General features: G+C 42.7%; 1 protein-coding gene across 1 annotated transcript; it reads left to right on the top strand.

Moving 5' to 3' along the window:
• Positions 1 to 18310: 18310 nt before the first annotated feature.
• LOC134408717 (CDAN1-interacting nuclease 1-like) lies at positions 18311 to 18929 on the top strand. Its single transcript, XM_063141113.1, has one exon. It carries the CDS (start codon positions 18311 to 18313, stop codon positions 18845 to 18847), a length of 537 nt encoding a protein of 178 aa, XP_062997183.1. The 3' UTR covers positions 18848 to 18929.
• The last annotated feature ends 3146 nt before the right edge of the window (positions 18930 to 22075 follow it).

The raw sequence follows: 22075 nt of genomic DNA, 5'->3' as shown, positions 1-22075 counted from the left end.
AGCTGGCGACGAAAGCAGTACAGTGTAGGCGCCAAGCGGACCTCTCTGGGGAGCTCGTTCCACAACCGGGGTGCCACAGCGGAGAAAGCCCTCCTCCTAGTAGCCACCTGCCTCACTTCCTTTGGCTCTAACAGTCAGGAAGTTTTTCCTGATGTCCAGCCAGAATCTGGTTTCCTGTAACTTGAGCCTATTATTCCATGTCCTGCACTCTGGGAGGATTGAGAAGAGATCCTGGCCCTCCTCTGTGTGATGACCTTTTAAGTATTTGAAGAGCGTTATCATTTCTCCTCTCAATCCTGAAGTACATGACTAGCATTTCTGTTGTCAGTCCACAGGGAATGCAGAGCCAATGAAGTCTCCTCTGGCAATGTATAACTTCTGCCTATGAATTGGATCCTAAGTCAAAATAACTTTCCAAGCTAAGCTGCTTACAGAATGGTTGATTCCCTGCTTGAATATCTATCAGAACACTGGCTTGTCTATGTCCTGAAAATCAGTGGCTGCCTTTGCAGCATGCATCATCATCATGATCATCATCATGGCATTTATATCCTACCATTTTTCCACCAAGGAACCCAAGGCGGCATCCAGAATCCTCCTCCTCCCAATTTTACCCTGTGAGGTAGGCTGGTCTGAGAGTAATTGAGCATATCTACACCAATCCTATATCCCTGGATCATCCCAGGATTGTTCCTGTGTATCCAAATGCCATACAGGGAGCAGGCAGGGATGATCCTCCATTTTCCTGGGATAACCCTTAGGTGTAGAAAGGGCCTGTGACTCACCTAAAGTCACCCAGTGCGACACTTTAGACTAGAATCTGAATCTCTTGACTCCCAACCCAACACTTTACCCACTACACCACTCTGACTCTTCAGGCTTTTATAAATTAATGTATCCGTTACCTTCCGTTGACTGGGTGTAGAAAAAAAATCATCTCCTATTCAGCCACAGGATCCATTCCACATTGCAGTGGTCATGCTTATAAGTGCTACTCATGAGGCTCTCCTAATTTGTGAGGTCATTTCCTGACATTTATTTATTTATTTATTTATTTATTACATTTTTATACCGCCCAATAGCCGAAGCTCTCTGGGCGGTTCACAAAAATTAAAACCACAGTAAAACACCCAACAGGTTAAAACACAATTACGAAGTACAGTATAAAAAGCGCAACCAGGATAAAACCACACAGCAAAGTTGATTATAAGATTAAAATACAGAGTTAAAACAGTAAAATTTAAATTTAAGTTAAAATTAAGTGTTAAAATACTGAGTGAATAAAAAGGTCTTCAGCTGGCGACGAAAGCAGTACAGTGTAGGCGCCAGGCGGACCTCTCTGGGGAGCTCATTCCACAACCGGGGTGCCACAGCGGAGAAAGCCCTCCTCCTAGTAGCCACCTGCCTCACTTCCTTTGGCAGGGGCTCACGGAGAAGGGCCCCTGTAGATGATCTTAAGGTCCGGGTAGGTACATATGGGAGGAGGCGTTCCTTCAGATAACCTGGCCCCAAACCGTTTAGGGCTTTAAATGTCAATACCAGCACTTTGACTCCTAATCACAGGATGCTGGGGCCAACCTCTCCTTAGATAAAGAAGCACCAGGCCTTCGTCAAGAATTACTGGTACAGTGGACACTGAAGAGAAGTATCTGTCTGCCGCAAATAGTGAAGTTTGTGACTCCTGTGACCCCATACCCAATGCCGTGCTATTTCTGACAAAAAGAGCCAGACTGTTAGATTCATCCCTTTAATAATGTAAGAAGACCTGTGCTGGATGAGACCAAAGGCATATCTAGTTCAACATAGGCCTGGTTCAGAAAACATGCTAAACCATGCTGCTTAACCAGAAAATAGTTAAGGGAATGCATCACCATTTTGTGGTTAAGCAGCATGGTTTAGCGTGTTGTCTGAACCAGGCCATTCTGTTCCCAGACTGGCCAACCAGATGTCTATGCAAAGTGCACAAGTAGGACATTAGCTCAATAGCACCTTCTGTTCATGTCTATGTGGGCTATCTGTTGCTGAAGGTATTCAACAGAGACTAGATAGTCATCAGTTGGGGATGCTTTAAATTGGATTCCTGCACTGAACAGGGGTTGGACTCAATGGCCTTTTCCAAATCTTTGTTTCTAGCAACAGGAGTTCAAAGGCATACTGCCCCTGATACTGTATCTAATATGTATTGCTTATTAGTACCCATTGATAACTTTATTGTCATTGAATTTAAGACCAGGAACAACAAAGAAGGCTTCAGTGTGACAAGATACAGGGTCCTCCAGTTCAATTTGAATATCACTGAATTGGGTAGCACCCACTAATAGTGCTTTTGCCCTGTATGGATTCAGTTTCAATGCATTGTCCCTCATCCCCTCCATTATTGATAAGAACATAAGAAAAGCCATGCTGGATCAGACCAAAAGTCCATCTAGTACAGCGTTCTGCTCATACACTGGCCAACCAGCTGCCTGTGGGAAACCCGTAAGAAGCGCATGGCTGAGTGAAATAGCATCCACATCAGCACTGATTTAGAAACCCCACTCCCTCACCTCAATTTGATGAAAAGGAGAAATGTAGCTTGGTGCCATCCACATACAATATATTGATGATACCTTACTCCAAATCTCCCGATGACCTCACTCAGTGGTTTCAAATAGATGTTAAACAGCATGGGGGATTTATAGCTGTGCACATGAGGTTTCTCAAAATCCTCCATCCTCTTTGTGGGCAGAGAGAACAGAGGGCTGATTTCATCAAATATCTCTAAAAGGAGGAGGCATTCTCCATCATTTTCTCAGAGGTGAGGTTCACCATTAGGAGTGACAGTAGCATTACCTGCTTTTTTCTCCTGCTCCTTTTGTTTTTTGCTAACAGCAGCAATCAGGGATTTCAGAGGATACGATTTGGGGCGGGGGGGGGGGGGGTGAAGCTTGATGGATTTTGTTCTGGTTTGGCCTCACAGATTGAGCAGGGAGTTGGACTCGATAGCCTTTTAGGCCCCTTCCAACTCTGCTCTTCTATGATTCTATACCATTCTATTTACCTCTGCTAGTATCAACTCACTCTATCGTGAGTTAAACCAATATGCAGGTTTCTGAGCATTTTTAATGACTGCAATTTGCGCACCCACACCAGGTTCCACCATTTGCGCATATCGTAAATTGCACTTTAAAAAAAGGATCTTGAAATGTGTGCAAATGAATGTTTTTAATTGCCCCTCTTGCAGATTTGTGCCTGATTACAGACCTGACTGTCCTCTATGTAGTTCCACAGAGGCATATCCCACTCTTGTCAATGTTCTTGTCAGTTTCATTCCCTCCCCACATTTAGCTTAGCAGAGCCATGTTCTGTCCTTGTCAAACAACTTGTCAATTTAACCCTCTTCCCACCACCCCCTTCCTTCATTTGGGAAGTGCTGCCATGGTTATTACAAATAGGAGACAGGCAAAGACGTTAGGGGCTAAAATGTGAACTAAAAGTACTTGCTTGAGACTCAAGCAAGAGTGCAATGAAAGCGGGTACCCCCAAGTGTTAGTTCAACACTTCAAACCCCAAGGATCAAGTTGCTAAGTGGGTGATCTGTTCTCTTTTCCAGTCCGGTCAGTTGGTACTTCGTATGTGCTTTGATGTGAGACTTTTCAGCTCACATCAAGATAGTAGAGAACTTTGTGAAACTCCAATGTATAAATGCCAAAGAGCCAAGGGAAAATCCCCAAGCACCACTTTTTGGAATTGCCCATCCAGGTATGAATGGAACCACTGTAAAGCAACAACTGTAACACCCATCTTGGACAGCCTATCCAGAAGGAAACTGTGGTTGATTGTACTGAAAGTCACTAAGGACCAAGAGAATTAATGGTATTGTATTCCCTGAACTCACTCAAAAGGTTGTTCGATCTTGCAGTTTCTGTGCTCAAACTAGTCCTGAAACCCAGTTGAAATGGATCTATCAATCAGTTCCATCCAAGAATGCTTGAAACTGGCTGGCAACCACCCACTCATGGATCTTGCCCAGGATGGGAACATTAGCCCCTGGTTGATAGTTGCTCTTTTGGGTCTAGAATATGTTTCTTCAGGTGTGGTGGTATCACGGTTTCCTTTCTGATAAGAAAGCTATGAGATGCATTTATCATGTCCTGGACTCTCCCTGTTCAATGTAATAAACTAAGGGGGGCAGAGGTAAGGATATAGGTGATTGGCTGAACTTGGAAGACCCATTGTCCAGATCCTCATTGCTTAAAACCTGTGTCCTGGTACACTGAATATCTCCACTATTTGATCAGCATTAACCATAGCATCCAAAGATATGATGGCATTAAAAATAAATGGATTCAATTTTACCAGATTTCCTCCAACAAAATGTAAAACAGAATAAAGATATTCAAATGGAGTACATTCATATCCCATTACAAAGATATTCAGATGGAGTATATTCATATTCCAGAATACGGCTCTGCAGGAGTATATTTAAATCCTATTTATACTTTCTGATATCAATTTGACAAGATATGACTGTCATTGAACCTGGTACGTTTGGAAGATTCCTATCCCGAAACAAAGAAAATAAATTGTAAGGACAAGTGGAGGCTAGGTGGTTTTCATCTACATTCATTTCACGGTACTTGATAGTCAAATATTTCCTTAAAATCCAGTTCCAGATGGATGTTTTCCATTTTTTTAAAAAAAAACTCCTGGTGTTTATTCAGTGGTGTCTGACTTAGCACTGGACTTGCTGTGAACAAATGATGTCAGCACGTTTTTCTTCGTGTATGCAGTCATACTGTTCTTGTTCTGTCAGTTTGGTAATGTAGATGTGTGGAATGAAATGTTAATGTCTTTTTTCTTCTCACTTCATCCCTGTGATTGCGAATACATCTGACACTTTCCCCACAAATGCCTATATGTCTGTAATTACATTAACATGCTGATGTTCACCAAGAGACTTCATCTGGATTCCATCTGGTGAATTTAACAAAAACACACACACGGAGACACATCGTTGAGGTGACTTTTCATACAAAATCTTCAAAGATTTAACCTGAATACTTTCAGAGATCTGTCAGCTTACAATAACACCTGACACCATCATCAAACTATTGCTATTATCAATTCCAGGGCAATCACTGCCTCTTTTCACCACATTTCTCTCCTTCAGTTGAAAAATATATATCACCTTATTCCTTTAAACTTGTTAAAGAAAAACAGCAGTTGGATTTAGAGAATAATTTTGATCAAACTGGCCAAGAGGACTTTGCCAAGATTGATTTCAGTTGGACTGAAAATGACACACATCAAACTTGTTTGCAGATGCTTATTCACCCATTAGATTGCATAAAGATGACCCTGGGATTGCTGAAAACTTCCTTTAGAGGATTGTTGATGGCTTCATCTGAGATGCTGGGTGTGATATACCCCCTTCCTGCTTCTTTTTTCTTTTACTTGAATCCAAGGTCTCAGCTCCAGAGGGTGTGGATTCTGCGTCCTGTCCCCGTGATAGGCCCTCTTTTCAGGCCGCCAGCAACCCTTTGCCTTCCCTTCTGCTGCCACCAATTGAACCTGTACCCCACCCAGGTACCTCCTAAACTACACCAGTGTGAATTAAAACAAATGTTTATCAGGAAGGAGAATTTTTCAGTTGTAAAAGTGTCTTGGTTCCCTCAGTAAAAAGTGTAATCGTTACAACTAGGCATGTGCTCAGCTCCATTACAAATCCCTGGATCCAAAATGGAGTGGGCCAATCTGGACCTCCAAAGCCCAGTTCCAGAGTGGATCAGGGAAGGTTCAGATTGGCCCAAAGCAGTTCAGAATGGTCCAAAGCGATTTGGACCGTTCTGAAGCTTCAGAGCCAAGTAAGTGGGGAGGGGAGCTTAACTGGCTTCCCCGTTCGCTGCCACCACAGTCCGTGCACTGACAGCAGCAGAGCCAGGTAAGTGGGGAGGGGAGCTTACCTGGGTCCACTGTGGTCCAGATGGTGGGTTCAACTGCAGCCCAGGCCTAAGGCCAGAAACAGGCATTATTATTATTATTATTATTATTATTATTATTATTATTATTATTATTATTATTATTATTTATTTATTTATTTATTTATTTATTTATTTATATAGCACCATCAATGTACATGGTGCTGTACAGATTACACAGTAAATAGCAAGACCCTGCCGCATAGGCTTACAATCTAATAAAGTTGTAGTAAACAATAAGGAGGGAAAGAGAATGCAAACAGGCACAGGGAAGTGTAAACAGGCACTGGGTAGGGTGAAGCTAAACAGTATAGAGTCAGAACAAACTCAATATTTAAAAGCTATAGGGAACAGAAAGGTTTTTAGCTGAGTTTTGAAAGCTGTGATTGAGTTTGTAGTTCTCAAGTGTTCTGGAAGAGTGTTCCAGGCGTAAGGGGCAGCAGAAGAAAAAGGACGAAGCCGAGTAAGGGAAGTAGAGGTCCTTGGGCAGGCGAGAAGCATGGCATCAGAGGAGCGGAGAGCACGAGCGGGGCAATAGTGTGAGATGAGAGAGGAGAGATAGGCAGGAGCTAGACCGTGAAAAGCTTTGAAGGTTAACAGGAGAAGTTTATATTGGATTCTGAAGTGAATTGGAAGCCAATGAAGAGATTTCAGAAGCGGAGTAACATGGTCGGAGCGGCGAGCCAAGAACATGACTGCTGTTCCTTATCTAACCAAACTAGTACTATTCATCCACAAAAGGGAGGTATCAGGAGGCTTGAGGGAACCCTGAATTTCCAGAACCCTTCCTTAAAATATTCCTAAAGGAGAACCCAAAGAAAGAAAGAGAGAAAGAAAGAAAGAGCCCCAAAGAGGATTGAGCATGCTCAGGATGCAAATCCAACAAATAGGGAACCCTATGAGAGATAGCAAAAAGTCAAAAGCCAAGGCTAGAGTGTTGGCCTTGGCTTTGGAAGATCTGGGTTCTAGTCCCCACTTAATTATGGAAGCTCACTGGGTGACTTGGGGCCAGCGGCGGGCCAAGAAGATGATCTTAGTGGCAGAGTGGTGGACAGAGACCAGCGGTGGGGAAGGGGGGGAAATGGGGGCTGAATATCGATCTGGACCTCTGGATCTTGGTCCAGATCCAGTTCTGGAGTGGATCAGGGGAGGTCCAGATCAACCCGAACCGGTTCAGGCCTGATCTGGAAGTTCCCGATTGGAATCCGAAGCGGTTTGGGTAGGAGGTGCACAGCCCTAGTTACAACAGGCACAAAGCGTAATGATTTCAGTTCAGTGCTTTTAAAACAGTTCCAAATTTAACTTGAATTGTTACCCTGCCTATTCTCCCTTCTCTAGCCTGCTCTAGCACTCCTTTCTCAATCTAATCCATCAAAATAATAAACCACATTATTCCTTCTGCAAACTACCCTGACAGTCCTAAACCCCAACACCCCCTCTCACTCTGACAGCACTTCAATATATCGACACACCCTCAGCTAACTCCTCCCATTCCCTGCTATCTACCAATCCAGCCATTCTAACTACCAGCCAATCAACACTTACTCTTACATCCTGGTCTCTGCAACAGAAACACAGTGAGGACATTTGTAATAATTTAACATTCTTTAAAGCTATAGACATTCCTAAAACATTTCAAATGCATAAATAGGCATAGGACAGCAAAACAGCACACTGGGTAGGGTGGCCATATGAAAAGGGAGGACAGGGCTCCTGTATCTTTCACAGTTGTAATGAAAAGGGAGTTCCAGCAGGTGTCATTTGTATGCATACAGCACCTGGTGAAATTTCCTCTTCATGACAACAGTTAGTGGTCTTGCCTCTTTGTGGGACAACTGCTGTGGCTGAGACCATTCTTGAATCTTGTGGCTGTAGGATGAGAAACTTGTGATAGCATCATTTCCCCACTTTTCTGCTCAATTGAGGCCCCATTTGAATGGTCCAGCTATTTTTGGAGAAGCACAAATGCACAGAGGTATGAATGGGAACTCCATTCGGAACTCTATTAGTACAGATTCATACCTCTGAGTATTTGCTGTGGAATGAATGAAAACAGAACCAAATGCATCCTATTTAATTCATTCTTTCATTAAAATGGGAGGCTCTAATATGAATGGGATCTCCACTCAGGACTTTTAATACCATTCATAACACTTGGAACATCACAGTGGAACAAGCTGGTCTTCCTATCTGAGATTTGTTCAGTAAGAGGACAAGCTGGCTGGAGATGATGGGAGTTGTAGTCCAACATATTTGGAGGGCACCAGGTTGGGAAGGCTGGAGTAGAGAATACCAGGCTAGAATCTAGCTTCTAGATGAACAAATAGTCCAACCTGGTATAAGGGAGCTTCCTATGCTTCTCTCACACTGATATATATGCTCTGTCCTCAAGCTAGTTTAGTCCAGTCCTTTCCGGAAATAAGCTGTTAGTTTTAATAAAGTAACTGGAGTGTCACATCAGCTTTGTCCCTGTGTTTAAATATATTCATGCCATCTGTCTTACAGTCTCCAAAGGTAAAAACAATTGCGTCATGGGTGACTTCCAATAAATCCCCAGTTGTTCTGAACAGCTTGAATTGTCTCACATCTTACTCAGTGGTTGTTGGAAGATGCTGCTACACCCTCCATCTTCCATTAAAAACATTTAAGTTTCCTCTACTGACGTATCAGAAGCAAAAGCAGTTAAGAGTTTTTCTGTTCTTTTAAATCTTGGAAAACTTTGCATATTTCTCCCCTTCATGTAATTCTGGTTTATTCTTTGCAGAGAATTGCATTGCTTTCCATATGTTCCATGTTCTGAGGTTTCAATGTCATCTTTAATTAGAAATAGAAAATTAGTGTTTTATTTCCTGGCTTGATTTATACAACGATTTGTCATTGCTGTTGAGTTCCTTCTCCTCTCCATATCCCATTAGACAATCACATCTAGGAGTTTGTGTCAAAATAATATCACAATTGTGCATAGACATTCCAGTTTTATATAGGCTAATGGGCATGAAAGGCCCAAATAAAAACAATTCATTTTCAGAGCTGAGCTGTGCACTCTTTTGCTTATGCAAGAAAAGTTATAGCATGGGGGCAAACATGAATGGCAAAGGTACCTCCAACTTGCCACCTTTGTTACAGGAAGCAAAAAAGAGTATGTTGAAGGAAAAAAGAAGCATTATAAAACTTCGTTATATGAGATATATCATCACTATTGCCCTAGTCATGCATTCTCAATTAGGTTAGAACAAATACATGAAGAGAATCAGTGTGCTAGCCAAGCTGCCTCCTCTGTTATGACACTGATGACTCTCTTTGGGGGGGGGGGTCTTCTGAAGAGGATAGTCTTCTGTGTCCATGGAAGCTCTCCACATAACCTTGAACACTGGTTTTCCAGCATTCTGGATTATGTGGAGAGCCTCCATGGATACAGGTGCCTCTCATCTTCAGACAACTATCAAGTAGAGGGCAGCAAAAGCTATAATGAAGGGGTGGGGCCAGTTCTGTCTCCCTCCTCATGTGTTTGCTCTAATTGGATTGAGAACACCTGAATAGAGCTGTAATGTGGTCCATTTGTATATGCCAGTGCAACTCCTGCCTGCCTTCCACCACTTTGTCCACGTTCTCAGAGTAGATATCCACAGGAATTACTTGCAAGTAGATTATCTGATGCTATAAGCGCCACTGCTGTTCAGCTACTGCAGGAGGGTGTTAAATGGCTGCCCTCATTCTGAATGCCTCATCATACTGCAGTAAGGTAGAGCTGGGAATGTTGTTATATGCCACGTATATGATGCTAAAGCACTGGAAAAGGCTATGGCTATAGCTATACTTACACTTAGTCCCTGGCATATGTCAAGTAACCTGGGAGCCAGTTAGACAATTGCTGATCTGTCAATTGAGCTCAGAAACAAATTGGCAACCAGTAGAGCTGGTGGTAGAATATGTGACCATAAATGCCCTGGACTAGAAATGGTATTCCATCTATACATATGTGTGATTTCTGTCCACATTGCACTAATTGGACTGTGGTCTGATTATTATTGTTGTTGTTATTATTATTATTTTAAAAATTTCTTGCTGCTTTATAATTTTGTTTTGAGTTTTTAACATTATATATTATGTGTTTTATATATTAATGTGATTTAAATTATATTGTAAACAGACTTGTGATGTCATGTGCCTGAAAAGGTGGGTAAAAGTATTTAAACAAAACAAACATATATGTTTCTCATTGGACAAGTGGGGGTTGATGCAAAAATATTATTATTAGTGTTTATTTTGATTTGGTTCTATAATATAATTAATAGTGTGTGGCTTCAAGTCAACCACCTTACCACTGTTAACCACACATGTGTTGAAACAGTTTCATTCTCTGATGTGAAACGAAACTGATTTGCCCTGTTTGTTCATTGTATGTACTTTCTTCCATGGAATATGAGTCATTGACCGTGGCTGTAAAGATGCTATCAGTCTCAAGGGATTGTCAGGCCTTTAAAAATTACTAATCTCTCAATGGCTGCAAGTCAGTGATATATATATATACACACACACACACACACACACACCATTTTCTTTGTCATCTTGTACAGCCTCATTCAATCACAAGGTGCTAGTTACCTAGAAAATTGCTACTGCCACCTCAAATGTCTCAGCTTTTTTCCAGGGTTGTGGATTTATTGCCCTTAAAATAATCACTTTGGGAGAACAGCTGTTCTATTCAAAGATAGTGGCCTAAGTAAAATTATTGCATTATTGTGCAAAGAAACTTCCATCTTTTAATTTCAAGCTTGGCCACTACAAAGCAAAAAAACTACTGAAAAAGTGGAAAGATAAGACTGTGTTGTTATGCAGAGATATACATCAAGTCATACAATTGCCATGGCACGTTTGAACCTGGTTTAAAATGCACCACACAGCATTTTTTAAAGTATGGGGAGGGGGGAAGCAGAGAAATCTACCAAACCCCCAGACAAGCACAGTATAATGTGACCAGATTTCAGTGAGGGTTATATAAATTATTCTTCACTTTGGGTATTGTGTTCAAACTATTGATTTAAAGATATCCTCTATCCATTGTTCTATATGTGGTGTAGTGCTGAATCCAGATTTTCAATATAATGTTGTTGTTGTTGTTGTTATTTAAAATAATAATTTTAATAATTATAATAATCATTATTAATATAATATATAATAGTATTTATTTATTTATTTATTTATTACATTTCTATACCGCCCAATAGCCGGAGATCTCTGGGCGGTTCACAAAAATTAAAAACATTCAAAGTATAAAACAATAGTATAAAACTATAATATAAAATACAATATAAAAGCTCAACCAGACAAAAACAGCAGCAATGCAAAATTACAAATTTAAAACATCAAGTTAAAATTTATTTATAGACTGTTAAAATGCTGGGAGAATAAAAAGGTCTTCACCTGGCATCTAAAAGCATATAATGTAGATGCCAAGCGAACCTCCTTAGGGAGCTCATTCCACAGCCGGGGTGCCACAGCAGAGAAGGCCCTCCTCCTGGTATCCACCTGCCTCACCTCCTTTAGCAGGGGCTCGTGGAGAAGGATTATAATAATCATTATTATTATTTATAATAATCATTTATGTCCCACCTTTTTTCCTCCAAGGAACCCAAGGTGGCATACATAATCCTCCTCCTCCTCTCCATGATATCCTTACAACAACAACCCTGTGAGGTAGTGTGGGCTGAGAGTCTGTGACTGGACCAAAGTCACCCAGTGCACTTCCATGGCTGAGTGGGGACTAGCACTCAGATCACCTGACTCCCAGTCTGACATTCTAGCCACTACACCACACTTGGCAACCAAGATTGCCCGTAGAATCCAGAATCTCTGTCCCTTTCCAATGTCCCATTGCAATGGTGCGTATCCCAGCAAGAGTTTATAAGCAGAGATCATTACACAATCGGGGATGGGGGATTGAAAACCTGTTTCAAAAGTGCTCACAGAAAAAAGGTTGCATTTAAAAAATGTGCAGAAACATGCTTTAGTCAATGGATACATGTATATAAAAATGCATAGTTTGAGAAAAGGTGCACCGAAATTCACACATTTTGAAAATTACATGTGAATTTCTGTGCAGGAAAAAATGGGTTTCCAATCTGATCATAAGACCTTATGACAAAAGAGTGCCATCATCTCTGATGTCTTCTCCAAGTTTGTCTTTCTGTCTCTGGAGGAGACTTTATTCTCAAATTGATCTTGTTTTTTTTCTCAAAGAGGCAAAGATTATAATCCTGGAACCTTCGTGAAATGACTCTCTGCCATGTTTACTCACGTTACTCATATTATTATACCTCCTACAGTCACCAGAATCTCTTTTTCTCTTTTCCCTCTTTACTCATCCACAGCATGAATCCCCCTGTCTCTGTTTATACCTCTTTGTCTCAATTCATTTCTTCTGGAGCCAGTCTCAAAAACAAGGGGCCATTTCACAGCTTTAGGGATGTGAACTCAGAAGGGTAATGTGTGATCTATCACCATCCTACCAATAACATGGAATGGCAACACTTGCTCAAGCAGCAAGAGGATAAACTGCTGGCAGTTCTGTCTTTTCTAGCTAGGATAATTTAGAACTAAATTAAAACTTTATGAAGGGACTATATTATAATGCATTTGAATCCCCACACAGTCTCTGTGCTGCTTTCTTCATTTGAAAGAAAAGAGCCAAGTTCAGTAAAAGATGCACCTTCAACCTAAAAATAAATGAATAAAATACCATTGACAGGATAGAATCCTACCTTATTTGATGCTAGGTTGTTTCATATGCTAAATGAAAGCGGCCCAGACTTCCTGCTGGAACCACGGGCTCAATTGAAGACGGCGACGGACCGCGGACGGAGGCAGGTAAGGCCCCCCACCCCCTTACCGGGCTCTGCCGCCGTCGCCGCATGGGCGGCGATGGCGGCAGGGCCCGGTAACCCCCCCTATGGGGGGGAACGGAGCTCCGATCCGGATCCGGAGCTCCGAGCGGAGCGGAGTGGGCATAGGCGGAGTGGGGGCGGGGCGGAGCGGCCCGATCTGAAAAATGGCGGATCTGGAAGTGAAGCGGAGTGGGGGGTCCATGCACACCCCTACTGATGGCTATGTGCTACCTCCAGCATCAGAGGCAGTAAGCCTATATTCATCAGTTTCTGTGGAACATAGGTGGCAGGATGCTGTTGCACCATGTCCTGCTTGTGAATCCCTGTTTGACAGCTGGTTGGCCACTCTTCGAACAGAATGCTGCATTAGATGGACCCTTAGTCTGAACCAGCAGGACTCTTCTTATGTTCTTATGATAGTTTGTTTGCTTGTTGTTCCTTAAGAGATCACTTGTGTAGTTTAATGGGTTTTGGAAGCAGAAGTGATACCATTTAGGAGGGGAAGGAGAATAACAACTATAGTACTTTGGCCCCTCCAGCCAGCCTCAGGAAGAATGGCCAGCTGAGTGTGTGGTTGAGAATCCACACTCCTTCTTTATATATATATATATATATATATATATATATATATATATATATATATACATACATACACATATACCAATACAATTAAAGAAACAACATACTACATAAATGTTGAATAAATGTTGAGTAACAATAATATAATATCTATATAACATAATCAAACATAACATATAAGTGCTCCCCCCACCTTGGGATCTCATTCCTGATTCCAAAATACTTTCTTCTGCTGGTGGCTTCCCACTTCCCTTAAAAAACACAAATATTAGGAACTGTTTCCAGATTCCTTCAAAATCATTTGTTTTAGCTATACCTCTTCTCAATTTAATATTACAAGTCAGTTTGTCATTAATAGCTAAATCCCAAACTTCTTTATACCATTCTTCGATACAATATTCCCCTTGAATCTTCCAGTTCCTTGCTACAATCAATCTTGCCGCCATCAGCAAATTCGTTATTAATTCCTTAATTTCTTTTTTACATTTTACATCTTCGAATAGTGACAGTAATGCAACTTTTGGTGTTTGTTCTATCTTCATTCCCACAATTTCTTCAATCTCCAGAAACACCATCTTCCACAATTTTTGTACATATTTGCATTCCCACCACATGTGTAAATACGTTCCTTTTCCCCCACATCCTCTCCAACAATTTGCTGAATGCTGATTATTTATCTTGTTTAATCTAACCGGGGTTAGGTACCACCTCCATATAATTTTATAATAATTCTCTTTTATTCTCACTGACATATTTCTCAACACTCTTTGTTTCCAAAGTCCCTCCCAGCTCTGTTGTCCTATTTGTACATTCAAATTTGTCTCCCACACTATTTTCCCTGAACTATTCATCGACCCTTTCTCCAACAATATTTTATATATCTCACTCATTAACCCTTTTTGACACTGTTCTTTTTCCCTTATCATTTTCTCTTTTAACTATTAATTCCTCAAACTTCGTCATTTCTCTGCAATTTCTCAATTTTCTCTATTTTCTCTTACCCACTTTTTTGTCCACTGTTCTAATTGCCAATAATTTAACCAAGTTAATTTTTTATCTTTTAAAATCTCTTCCATATCCTCTCTTGTATTCATTTCTCTCAACCATTCCCTTAATTTCATTTTATTTTTTTCTATTAAAAATTTACTTAATCTGCCCTTCAGTTCCTCTGGGAAATTCTTTAACATTATTACCGGTGACAAAGGGGAGCTGCTCGGGAGCAACTCCCCTTTATATTTACTCCAAATTCCCCAGTGAAACCTCAAGAGCTGATTACCTATACTTTCAGCCCATTTTTTCCCTCCTTCCCTAAAAAATACATTTTCCAACTTCACCTCTATATTACTTGTAGTGTTGTCCTCCATCCATTCTAAATCTCCTACTCCTATAATTGCTTCCACAATATGTCTTAACCTATTAGCTACATAATATAGGTTAATATTTGGGAGACCCAACCATCCCTTCTTTTGGCTTACGTACCATTTATTCTTATTTACCCTCGCTTTCTTATCCCCATTACAATAGTTGTTTATGATATTTTGCCAACTTTTTATCTCTAATTCTGAAATTTTTATTGGTAACATCCAATAAAACTGATGAATATAGGCTTACTGCCTCTGATGCTGGAGGTAGCACATAGCCATCAGTAGGGGTGTGCATGGACCCCCCACCCCGCTTCACTTCCAGATCTGCCATTTTTCAGATCGGGCCGCTCCGCCCCGCTCCCACTCTGCCCATGCCCACTCCGCTCCGCTCGGAGCTCCGGATCCGGATCGGAGCTCCATTCCCCCCCATAGGGGGGGTTACCGGGCCCTGCCGCCATCGCCGCCCATGCGGCGAAGGCGGCAGAGCCCGGTAAGGGGGAGGGGGGCCTTACCTGCCTCCGTCCGCGGTCCGTCGCCGTCTTCAATTGAGCCCGTGGTTCCACCAGGAAGTCTGGGCCGCAAGCGGCCCAGACTTCCTGCTGGAACCACGGGCTCAATTGAAGATGCTGACGGACCGCGGATGGAGGCAGGTAAGGGAGAGGAGGGGGGGTTTACCAGGCCCTGCTGCTGTCGCCGCATGGGCGACAGCAACAGCGGCAGGGCCCAGTAAACCCCACTTACCTTTCCGGCGGAGCTCCAGATCGAGGCGAAGGATCCGCCTTCACCTCGATCCTCTTCGCCACGCTCCGCCGGCCCCCCAATCCTCTTCGCCTCTGCCTTAAGGGCAGGCGAAGCCCCCCGCTCCGCTTCTAATTCGCCAGTCTGATTAGAAGCGGAGCACATCCCTAGCCATCAGGACTAGTAGCCGTTGATAGCCTTCTCCTCCAGGAATGTTCTGGGCCTAAAACCAGGGAAGGGCAACTTTGAGAGGTCTGGGGTACATTTTTACTCCTGCCCCTATCACATAGGTTACAGTGTCTCTTGATTGTTTCTTGTAAATGAAAAAGATGGTGGCCATAGCACCATCCAGTGCCAAGTTCGTAAGACTATGGAGCCTAAATGGGTCAATTTTAGCTTGAAAATAAGCTAAAATAGACCTTTTTGGTATTCCATAGTGCTACAGATGCCATACACTTTTTTTCTGATTCAGAAGGCAGAAGTGACCACATGTGGCCTGTGATCCTATTAAACACATCTCAAGTCCTGGGCAAAGAACATGATCTTGTTTCTCTGGATAGCTGCTTAAGGACAGGGGGGGGGGGTACAGAATCTATTTGGCCAGCTTTGGCTAATAGTGGCCTAACAATCTTATTTTGCTCTTGGCCACCCTAGACTAGCCAATTGGTTCAGTGATGAGCCCAAAAGATTTTATAGCAAATTAAAGTACTGCAAAACAATGGGAAGGTCTCTGCTTCAGTATTAAAACCAATTTGCTCCATGCTGAAAGTTCCAGGTTCAAATCTTGGCATCTCCAGGTAGGGCTAGGAGAGAATCCTGCCTGAAAAGCTGTAAAGCAGCTGCCTGTCAGTGTCTACATTACTGGGCTAGATGGACCAATGGTATGACTCATTATGAGGCAGTTTCCTGAGTTCCTGAATGCGAAAAAATGTTTCACACTGCAAACTACGATCCTTTTTCAATTAGCCTGAGCAATCATTTATCCTCTTCCTTTCCTATGCAAAGCATCATTTATTACTTCTGATAAATTGGCTGAATATAAAAATAGACAAGCCACCAAATTGCCAAACGTATAAACCAAAGATTGTTTCATTATTGTGTACATTCATAGGCTGCAATATGTTCATCACTGTTGTTGAAATTTCTAGCTATCCAATTTGTACCTGCAGTATTCATTCCTATAATTCATTCTTTAATTCATTCTTCTTAAAGAAGATGGATAGGAATGAATAAAATATAGATTTATTAATTACTCTAACAACAAGGGTGTGATCATGTTAGCAATCCATATTATTTTTCAGAGATGTAGCAGCACTTAATTACTTGGGGCTCAGATAATTCTGAGTTGAGTCTTCTATCTGTTGTTGAAAATATATGATCGGGCACATTTTTCATCCCTACTTTGAAAGAGTTCTTCATATTAATCTACATCTGGACTCTCTTGCTCCTGTTGCTTTCTGCTTCATTACCAGATGAGTCCAAGGCCGTTGCTAGATGAGGCGTTAGTGTGGTGTGAGGCCCGGTTTCCCTCCTGTGCATCCAGATGATGCACAGGGGAATCCGGGGTCAGGCTGTGCTAAAACCTCCCTTAAACCGGCATAAGCGAATTCGCTTATGGTCCGGTTTTTCCACAGCCCCGGCCTCAGGCTGTGGAAGGTCTAGCAGGGTCCGTGGCTTTTTGTGGCTGCTCACTTACTCGCGAGTAGATGAGAGAAGCCACGGACTGGGCACAGCGCTCACAGGAGCACTGTGCCCATCGGGCCGGGGGGGATCCTGGGGGGAGATAGGGGCCGGGGGGGAAGGCCGGACTCGGCAGGAGAGAGGGGGGAAGAAGGCATCGGGCGAGGGAAGAAGGCACGGGGCATGGGGGGAGGACGGGCGAGCAAGGGGGAAGGGCGTCATCAGGCATTGGGGGGAATCAGGGGCAGGGGGAGCGGGGGGGGCTTTATTTTTTTAAAAAAACCACTTACCTTCTCCGGCGGCTCTCCAGCACACATGGCCCCTTTAACTAAAAAAAAAAATATATGGCCGATGCTACGGGGCTTCCCATTGCCCCTTCGCATCTTAAATGTAGAAGCTGGCGACGGTGCGCGCTAACTCTAGCGCGCCGTCGCCCCTCCTCCCTGCCGGCTTATCCGGCAGGTCTAGCAAGGCCCCAAGAGGCATGTAACAGTGCAGCTGTACATAAATGGTACTTTCTCCCTTTCAAAGTACTCTCAGGAGTTTGGGAGGGAAGGAAGGGCTTAAAGTTTCTTAACCTTTCCATTTCAGCCCTATTTTCTACTGAAAATTTCTCCCAAGTGTCTTCATCTCCTGCCTGTGTTTTGGATCCACGTTAACCTTGTAAACATAGTCCTCTAGCTCCATGGGGCAAAAAGCAGCTGAGAAGGATCATGTCTGGGTTGGGTATGTGTGCAAAGCATGAGTGCATGAGACAGGCAAAGATGCATTCTTTGCCTGTCTCATGTGTGCATGAGACAGGCAAAGATGCATTCACTCATTGGTGGAGCTGCCCGAGCAGCGCATGAGCGGTTCTCCTTTCCCGGCTGTGGCGCGAACCGGAGGGCTCGGGACAGGGGCTTTTCCTTTCCGTGGTGGCTTTCCCCCAAACCGTCCATCCCCGTACCTGACGGGTGTGGGGAAGGGGGGGGCAGGAAGAGCTCATAGCAGGGAAGTTACATTTCCCCTGCCTCGCTGCCACAGCCGTTCCCGCGCTCGCTGTTTGTAGAGCAGCTGCATCAACGCTTCCTTCCCCCCCCACCCCCCGCCAGGCTGAGCAGGAGGCATGAAGCTGACGAGAGCCCAGTACAAAGAGATTGCCCAGTTCCTAGCTCAGGTCCCCCCAACTAGACATAGCCTGAGGGAACTGAAGGCGTGTTTCCCCAGTCAATCACAGTCCACTCTGCTGAGCATCTTCTCCCAGGAGTACCAGAAACTAATCAAAAGAACACATGCTACTCCAGAGGCAACTGAAGCTTACTATCAAAGGTACCTGAATGGAGTGATCAGAAATGCAGCTTCTTCTGTATTATTGGAAATGGCCAATGAGGTGGATTTTGCCCCATCACTGATGGCTCGAATAGTGTTGGAAAGATTTCTACAAGAACAAGATGGATCAGCCCCTACCAAAACTCTTATAAACAGTATGCTGTGGGACCCTTCTCAGATTCCAGATGGAGTTCTAGCCAATCAGATCTATCAGTGTACTGTGAATGACTGTTGTTATGGACCACTGGTGGACTGCATCAAACATGCAATTGGACATGAGCATGAAGTCTTACTAAGAAATGCTTTTGGAGAAAAACATATCTTTTTTAGCTGAAGATCAGTTACGTGCGAAAGGTTATGACAAAACACCAGACTTCATATTAGAAGTACCAGTTGCTGTAGAAGGACATATCATCCATTGGATTGAAAGCAAAGCCTCTTTCGGTGATGAATGTAGCCACCAAGCTTACCTACATGACCAGTTTTGGAGCTATTGGAAAAGATAAGGAATTTTCCGCCAAAGCAACATTCACTTGTGAGGAACCCAACAGATTTTGGATCCAGGCATAAAGACCTTTTCCAAACTACATCTGAATGTGGTTTAATACTTCAGGTGTAAAATATTTTCAACAAAAATGGGAAAAGGAGCTACAAAGAGAACATTCATCAGAAGTTTGGTCTTTCCTTTTTGGAACTGGAAGTCAGTTACTGTGAGCTCAGTGCTGAGAGAGAACTGTATAAAAATGGCAATGCAATCTATTGCATTAGAAATATGCATTCACTCATCCCTAATTTTGTGTCTTCAAACAAGGATCTTTCTGTACGGGAACTAAGTACACAAATGGGATTGCATTTAGGAACAGTTATATAATATGACTATTATAGATTTGACATGTGCAAGAATTGAACCATATCCTATTGTGGCCATGTGCTGGCTGGACGGACGAAGCACAACGATGGAGATTAGTGGTTCTAAAAGCAACCTAAAATAAGTCAAAACTCTCTTTTCCAGAATAAGCCAGGTGAAGCTTGGAGAAGGGAGTTCCACTGGCGTTTGCTAATTGGGAAATAAGTGTTTCTGCCAATTTCCATGGCCTATTCTTAGAACTGCTTAATCCCCAGTGTGAAAGCAGTTAGTTCTTCTGTCACAATATAATCAGTGGGAGTGTGGTGGACCCATTGGATACTATTCTTTTTATTTTTCAGTTTCAGGATTCTGTTGATTTTTGTTGTTGAAAGCTTGATTTATTCCATATTTTATTCATTCAAATCTTGTTCATTTCACACACACACACACACACAGAGTTTGCTAAAATATTCTTCATTTTGGTACTTGTTGCAACTTATGGCCATGATGGCAGGAGAGCTCAGATCCTGGAAAGATACAACATCCAGGGCATTCCTAGAAAAAGAAAACAAAATTGTGGCCGCTAGGAACAGCAACCAAAGATAGGTTCTGCTGCTACTGGAGAAGGTGAGCCCCTCACTTCTGGATGGAATATACAAGTATGAATGCAAGTCATGTATCAAACGTCCATTTTTCTTCTCTGTATTCGTTTCAAGACAAAAGGAAATTGAGCTGAACGGGCTCCATTTGGTTCAATTTTCCATTCATATGGAAACAAATGCAAACACTTATCATAGATGCTGCAGGATAGGTGAAGAAGAGTGACCTTTCTAAGTCCAAGATTAATCTGAGAGTATGTCTACGCTACAATTTAAACCAGTTTTTCAAATGTCTTTAACTGCCAAGGTTCCTAAAAAATGAGCTCTGAGAACTTTCTCTTTAAGTGCTTGGATCTATAACAAAGATTGCATAGCAACTGCATAAAGCTAAACTTCCAGTAGTTTTTTTGGGGGTGTGTGTGTAGGGAGTGAGCATAAATGTGTAGCCTGGATAGTGGCAAATCCTTTGAGAATCTCATGTCCCAAACTTTTTTTCTTATTGTCAGTCCCAAGCAATTTAAATCTGCAATTAAAACTTTAATTGATTGGTCAGAGCAGCTAATGTAATAAAGCCTGCAGTGCTAATTTGAATGTATTGTGCTAGAGTTACTGCTCAAGTGGTTGCATTTGCTTTCCCTACAACCATGATGACAGAATAATCAGTATGTTTTGTATCAATTTGAATCACCAGATGTTGCCCTGGAATTCCTGAGCCAGGATATATTTTAGTGCAAACAATTCTTCTGCTATGTGTCTAAGAGAGGAAGATCATGTGGATTTCTCTTGTTATACCAACAGTCTACACAGTCAGGGCCAGAATGTGCTTCCCTTCAACTCTGCAGACTCAGGGTATCTGGGCATTGTGATGCATAAATGTATGTGGCAGGAAAGGAAAGACTGCATGATTTCCAGTCTGATCCCTGACCCTAGAACTACCAAACAGCAGTGCAAAAATGTGCATGCCCAACAAAAGAGTGGTCCAATTTTGTATTCTTAGGGGGCAAGTGAACCTTCCCTGAGTGTTCATTATGAGATTAAGGTCATCGTTGGCAACCCAACTACAATTCATGGCAAGGGAAGTTTGACAACACTGTTCTACAAGGATGTTTCTCTTGTGACTATAAACTTTTGCCACACTCCAGCCCTTACACAAATAGTGGCCTGCACTTGTTGGCCATTTCGGAATATGGCCTGACAGACTGCCTTTTAAAGCTAATGCCACCTTCACATTAACCTCTTTTATTCCAACATGGCCATAATCCCACACCATTCCAGTTGACAGTACAGCATTTACTAGTTATCCATAGGAGTTTTTTGGGATGGCTTCATACTGCTCATTTGAAGGCACAGTACATTAATTTGACACATTGGCTGACGTTCACCATATGGCTATGATAAGCAGATAGTGCAGCCATTGAAAGTAGAAAATTAAGCTATTCTGATGAGCATCTTGAGGCACCTGAAGGGTGAAGACAAGCTGCCTCAACCTACCTCTCATTGCTGGTTAGCATAAGGGTAGGACTCAGTCCTTGGGCCCTGCAGGACTTTAGCCCACTTAACATTGACCACTGGTGATAGGGTAGAGTCGACACAATCCCCTCAGCTCACCTTTAATGAAAGGAGGTATTGTATCATATCTAACCCTACTGCCCCTGTTTTGGGAGAAGATGTTTCAGGTAATCAATCAGAATCAGATTCAGAACTTGAAGATGCAGCACCAGACACCAGCCAGCCTGTACCAGTGGGGGAGGAAGCTCTCACGGGCAATTCCTCAGCTGGGAGTCAGCCCTCTCCAGAGGCTTCTTCTGAAGGTGAGCGTCCCGACAAGCTAGCTGATGCTAGGAAGCTGAATCACATGGCATGGAAGGAAGGTGTGAGAAAGTTGGTTAGATTACGCCACCAGAACCTGCCTCCACACCTGGCACTTTGAAGTTATGGGTGTTTGAGAAGTGGCTTCCTATTCTTCTTGAACGGACAATTGTCTTGCTTAGTTTGCATAGTTTTGCCTAAGGGGACGTTTCCAAGACATTAGACTCTCTTCAGATAGAAGAGATGTTTGTTGCTTAAAAAAGCTTTGTGGATTACTTAGCAAGCTTCGTCATTTACCTCCCATCGA

Source organism: Elgaria multicarinata, chromosome 14, assembly GCF_023053635.1.
Source record: "Elgaria multicarinata webbii isolate HBS135686 ecotype San Diego chromosome 14, rElgMul1.1.pri, whole genome shotgun sequence".
In the NCBI taxonomy this organism is placed as follows: Eukaryota; Metazoa; Chordata; class Lepidosauria; order Squamata; family Anguidae; genus Elgaria; species Elgaria multicarinata.
The sequence above is the reverse complement of the archived record's forward strand: the minus strand, read 5'-3'. Positions and strand labels throughout refer to the sequence as shown.

Coding starts and splice junctions, on each gene's coding strand:
- LOC134408717 (XM_063141113.1), top strand. CDS start 18,311: ATGAAGCTGACGAGAGCCCAGTACAAAGAGATTGCCCAGTTCCTAGCT.